Below are 6,000 nucleotides of genomic sequence, written 5' to 3'. Positions count from 1 at the left end.
TGTAGTCATCCAAGTCACAGCCTCTTAACTTGTTCACCAGTATGGGGTGGGATACTGTATCGAAGGCCTTCCTGAAGTCTAAGTAAATGACGTCAACCCCTGCTCCTGCATCCAGGTGTTTTGTAACCTGGTCATAAAAAGATACTAGATTAGTCAGGCATGATCTACCTGCTACAAACCCGTACTGGTTTCCCCTCAGCATAATTTGTCCTGCCGGGCTCTCACAAATGTGAGCCTTGATAATTTTTTCAAAGACTTTGTCTAGGATAGAGGTGAGACTGACTGGCCTATAGTTGCCTGGGTCCTCCTTCTTCCCCTTCTTGAAAATGGGGGCCACATTGGCCCTTTTCCAGTCCTCCAGGACCTGGCCCATCCACCATGAGTGTTCAAATATTCCTGCCAGTGGCTGGGCAATGACGGCAGCCAGTGCCTTCAGTACCCTCGGATGGAGCTCATCCAAGCCTGCTGACTTAAACGCATCTAGTTCCTCCAAGTGCCTCTGCACCATCTCAGGGTCTACGCTTGGTAGTCTGGCGCCCTGCTGCTGCCTCTCTACAGTCCCAGTAAGAGCCATGTCTTGCCCCTTGCTTAGGAAAACTGAGGCAAAGAACTCATTAAGGAGTTCGGCCTTGTCCCCCCCTGTCCGTCTCCAATTGCTTATGCCCGTTTAGTAGGGGTCCTATTCCACCCTGGGCCTTCCTTTTACTCCCTATATATCTAAAAAACAATTTTTTGTTATCCTTAACTTGGGATGCCATCCTCAGCTCCATGGTATCTTTGGCCTGTCTAACTGCTTCCCTACAAGCACGAGCAGAGGAGGTATACTCCTCTTTAGTAATCTCTCCCCGTTTCCACTTTTTATATGCTCCCCTTTTAGCCCGTAGACTGCTCTGGATTTCCCTGGTCAGCCAAGGAAGCCTCTTGGCCCCTTTCCCCCTTTTTCCCCACATTGGGATCGTCTCCCTCTGTGCTCAAAGGATCATTTCCTTAAGGCACAGCCACCCTTCCTGGACTCCCAACTCTATTTCTGCATGTAAGTTATTAACAAAAATATTAAGCCAAAGTGTACCCAGAAGAGTTCCCTGAGAGAAGACCTGTTCCCTGTTAAAAACCTTCTGCTATTCTGATATTCATTCCATTGTTACACTTTTTCAGCTATTCAATCAAACACGCATCTATTAGTTGAAGACATGTTCATTCAAATTGGCAAAAGTCTGACACTCTTTACTTTTAATGAACTGTATCCCTTCACCACATTTATATAAATTCTGCTAGTCATCTTATTGCCAGTTGTTTTTTTTATTGTTGTTTGCCTTTTGATCGGGGGGGGGAGGGGGAAGGGGAGGCAGAGGGGTTGTGGAAACTGAAACAAAGTGCAAACACTAAGCATTGCATGATGCACATTCTCTCCAGTGAGCCGAAGACCCACCATCTTTCTAATCTGTCTTGATTACCTGCCATGTTTGTAGAACCCCATCTTATTCTATTTAATATCTATGACCAGTTGTAGCTTTGATTTATTCTCTAAAGCTATTTGTAATAGTTGGTGTTTTTAAAGTTGTCTGAAGGAAAAAAAGTTACAGTAATTTTATATACAATATTTGTTGGTATAACAGCCAGGGTCTAAAACTCATTATGTTTTTGGGGCTTTATGTGCAAAATCTCCTTATGCTTATGGTTAAATGTGAATCATACATAGTTGTATCCTGTGTACTCCCTAGAGCATGGCAGTTTTATACATGATGCATGGGTAAATTTATACTCATTCCTCAAACTGTGATTAAAAGGAGAACATAGACATTTTATTACAGGCATTTCAAAATTATTATTTCGTCTTAAATTTCTACCTTTTTAACAACTTTAACCTCTTGGAAGACTGGGAATGTACATTTTTCCCCTAACGTACCTTATTGTGTTACTCTAGAGTTGCTCATGGCTACTGGCCTTAATGCCTTAGTTTTTTTTTTTTGTTTTTGTTCTTAAATATTGTATCACTTGTGTAAATATGTTAATACTGTAGCCTGTAGAAAAAAAATACAAGGAAGTTTATAAGACAGGTCAAATTATGGGCCTACTGATTTTGTCAGTATCCTTATAGGCAACCACAAAATTCACGATTTCATGGATTCTGCAAAATCCAGCATTGCCTGTGAAATCCAGGCAATGTCCATGAAATCCGTGGGGGAAAAAAATTATGGAAAAGAAAACACTGGCTCCTTAGCCAGCAATCCTTAGTGGGCTGCAGCAGCCCAGCGGGGCAGGAAAGTGGAGACAAGGGGGCTTCCCACTTGAAGGGCTGCAGGCAAGGTGGCTACCATTCCCTCCCCCCTCCCACCCCCGGCCACTGATTGACTGCAAGGGATGCCTGTCATGTGGCCCTGTCCCTCCACCAATTGGCAGTGAGGGGTGGGGCTCCATGACAGCCTTTGCAGCCAATCAGTAGTGAGGGTTGGGCCCACATAAAAGGTAGCCCCTGCAGCCAATCAAAGGTGAGGGTTGGGGTCACCTTTAGCTGTGGCCCTGTAGCCAATCAGAGACATGGGAGGCCTGCCACACTCCACCCATGAAATGGCTGCCCAGGCCCCCCTTTCTGCTCATGAAATCGGGGACAGCCCCCACAAATTAGGTAGGTCTCTACCTTTAAGCTGCATGAAAATTCTGATAGAATTGTGATCTCATCCCATACAGCGTATAGTGGGAATACAAATGCCAGTTCAGCTCCCCCTCCACCACAGTGCTGGAATTCCCAGTGATGAAATCAGCCCTTTCTTTCCTCCCAGCCTGATCCAGTGACCTCCTGAACAGCACCTTTTATATTAAATGTCCTCAAGAGTCAAGTCCCGATTTAGATTCTGCCCCAACACAATCCATATTGCTCCCTTTTCTTTTTCTGATATTGAGGACTTCTGAGAATAAGAACTGCTGTTTCCTTCCACATGTTCTGTGGAGGTCCAGGCATGGTCGCTTTTCTTCCTAACCTGCACAAGCATCGAGATGCATCCATGTGGACACACTTAACAAGGGGTTCAGAATTAAGAAATGGCCCTAGCTTCTAGTGCCCCTCAGCTAGTGGTACAAATAAATTTCATGGACATCTTTCTCTTACGGCACTGCTTGTACTAGAGAAAAATGAGAACTCTGCCTTTTACTAAGTAGTATTTTATGTACTTAATTAAAACTGTATACTGAAAAACAGCGCTCCCTTTCTTGGGTCATTAGAAGCTTATTAGAAGCACTGCTCCTTGGCTCATTGATTAAACTTTCTTGAAGGTGTTAACTTAAAACAATCTGCCTTTTCATTGGGAGATTTAGTTTATTCCGAGTCAGTTTAATTCTCAAAGATTAAAAAATTTAACAGATGGGTATCAAATTACAGGTTTTATTGCATATAAAAGGGGTTTGCAAAACCGAATATTAATAAAAATGTTTTGACCTTTTTAAAAAAGCAAATAAAATGCTTGATTTTGTATTATAACAATAATGTATTAATTGAAGCTGTATGCTAGTTTACAACTACCAAACCTTGCTTTTATTGTCCAAAATGAATAAAATGTACATCTCAAATACCACTAGCGGTTAAAAACAAATCTGATATTTCAAATAATTTCAAATTTTAACCTAAACTTGTAATTTAGTGATGAGAATACTAGACAAGGGATTTTCTTTTCTCTTTAACTAGATACTTTCTTTTTAAAAAATTGCAGATCATTATAATTTTGGCAACCTTATTGTTGCCAAAATTACACAGAAGTGCCTTTAAACAGAGCCTGATTTATAGAATTTTTTTCTAATTATGGTTTATTATTGTAATGTGGAAACAGATGTTTTTATAGTTTGTGCTTTCAGTCTTTATAATGTATGCATGCCTCCTTGCGTCTTTGTTATACATTTATACAAACTATATAAGAAGTTTTATTATGGCTGCAAAGTAAAAAAACTAAAAAGCAAATGTTTGCCAGAGCTCAGGCTGCTGGTGAAATCTTAGTTTGGGCTCCTTTTGTGTATGCACAGAGATACAAATTTGAATTACACTGTTACAGGATATCTTTTCCTCAGAATCGCTTCCTCACTCAGCAGACAGAATAGAAACTGCTTGGTCAATGAGCAGCAGGTTTTTTGATATTCTTATTAGAGTGAGCTTATTTATTCATGTTCTTTAAATGCTGCTTTTGTACAATATTGTTCTTTTTTCATGGACTTTTATTATTATAGTTAAGGTACCTCAGTGTTTCCTAGCCAGTAATTAATCTTCAGAATATGAGATGACAAGATGATATTGTTAGCCTATATTAGAGATAGAGAACCAAGGCACAGAGGGAGTCGGTTCAAAAGTATTCACCACTGTCAGTTGCTTAGTTGCGACACATAGGACATGGTTTTAACAGAGCATTTAGCATTATATAGCAGTATACGTTCACAGCAAAGCTCCCCTTGACTTTAGCTGCAGATACGAATGCTCATCTCTTTTGCAAAATAGTCTGTCGTGGTCTCAAGGTGAGAACCCAGATGATGAGGAATGCCCACTTAGGGGATGGACAGGAATTCATTTGAAACATTAGGGCTAGGGACAGACATTACACATAAACCAGTTTAAGTGATCAGAAACTGGTTTAAACCTGTAACAGAACAGATGTTCAGTGTATATAAACCAGTTTGAAAATGGCTGAAACCGGTTTGAGATAAACATGGTTGAATGTAATATCAGAGTTAACTGATTTGGGTCAAACCAGTTTATGCAATGTCTGACCCCTTGCTTGTTTAAGATAAACCAGACTCCCCCACCATCCTGGCATGCTCTCTGGGCTAAGCAGGGCTCTCTGCTCCACAGTAGAGCTAGCCCCTCCCCTCTGCTTCCTGGCTGCAGCTCCATCAGAGACTGCAGACACAGCAGAGTCTGCCTGGCTTCCCCCTGCCCCCGACTTTGCTGCTTAAGTAGGAATCCCCCCTCCCTCCCATCTCCTACAGCATAGGCCCCAGCCCCATGGACCCTAAGCATGTGGTATGCTAGCTAATGCTGAGAGGTGTCTATGTGTGCATGTCTCCAATTTCACTGAGACAGGCAGACAGAACAGTGACTGCTTAGGGCTTTTTGGAGCTAATCAACAGGTCAGCTGATAAGCTGTTTAAGAAGGGTTTGAACTAATGGAGAAAGGCTGTTGTTTTCCTGATGAGGTGGTAAACACTGTTATCAGCCCCCTGCTGGCTTGCTCAGTTAGTTGCAAACAATATAAAGAAGCAGGGAGAGAGAGATGAAAAAGCTCTGTATCATCAACAAATGCATGCACTGCACACCCAACTTGCCTCAGAGTGCTAGCAGGGGGCTGGGGTTTGGCAATATTCCTGCCCCTTGAACAGCCAGCGGAGAAAAGCCTGGGATGGTGCAGGCAGTCCTCCCCAGTCAGAGATCCTGTCCATGCCTGGCCACACACCCCTCAGCTCAGCACTCTGGAATGGAAGGGAGGGCTGCTTTAGCACTCTGGGCTTCTAGCCTGAGCCACAGCGGGCATGTGCCTGAATGTCTTCAGTCCAGAGAGAATGTCTGTCCAGTTACAGACTGGTTCAGCCTAGCCAGGTTAGACTAACCTGCAAAGATTGACTCAATTCAGGCTCAGGCTTCTTGAATATCTGTCCCTAGCCTAAGAATCTGGGAAATTTGCAGTGCCACAAACACATGGCATGATCTACATGTACAGCCATTCAAGTACTTCAGAGTTCTGTAAAGCATGGCAAGACCATGTAATGTAATGAAAACTGAGGGAAATGCGTGACCTTTCTGAATGTTATGCAGCTAGTTCATTTTTTAGTTAGCATTAAGATGGTCAGGGTTTTTCATTCAGTGTCTTTAATTCCTTGTAGAGTAATTACTTGGTGTTTATGGCAGAGCTATTCTGGTGGTTTGAAGTGGTGAAGCCATCATTTGTACAGCCCCGTGCTGTTGTACATCCCCAAGGTAACTATTTTAATCATTTTTTTGTATTATGCTCATTATGCTGTGAAAAC

At 42.4% G+C, this 6,000-nt stretch overlaps 1 protein-coding gene across 5 annotated transcripts in view; it reads left to right on the top strand.

Moving 5' to 3' along the window:
- Positions 1-6,000, top strand: part of CAMSAP2 (calmodulin regulated spectrin associated protein family member 2) — a 92,715-nt gene that overhangs the window by 56,802 nt on the left and 29,913 nt on the right. For all 5 annotated transcript variants that reach the window (XM_025206487.1, XM_025206486.1, XM_025206485.1 and 2 more), the window contains one exon: positions 5,857-5,950. In XM_025206487.1, the coding sequence (XP_025062272.1) occupies positions 5,857-5,950 (94 nt within the window). The remainder of the gene's footprint in view (positions 1-5,856; positions 5,951-6,000) is intronic.

This window comes from Alligator sinensis, unplaced genomic scaffold, assembly GCF_000455745.1.
Source record: "Alligator sinensis unplaced genomic scaffold, ASM45574v1 scaffold535_1, whole genome shotgun sequence".
NCBI lineage: Eukaryota > Metazoa > Chordata > Crocodylia > Alligatoridae > Alligator > Alligator sinensis.
The sequence above is the reverse complement of the archived record's forward strand: the minus strand, read 5'-3'. Positions and strand labels throughout refer to the sequence as shown.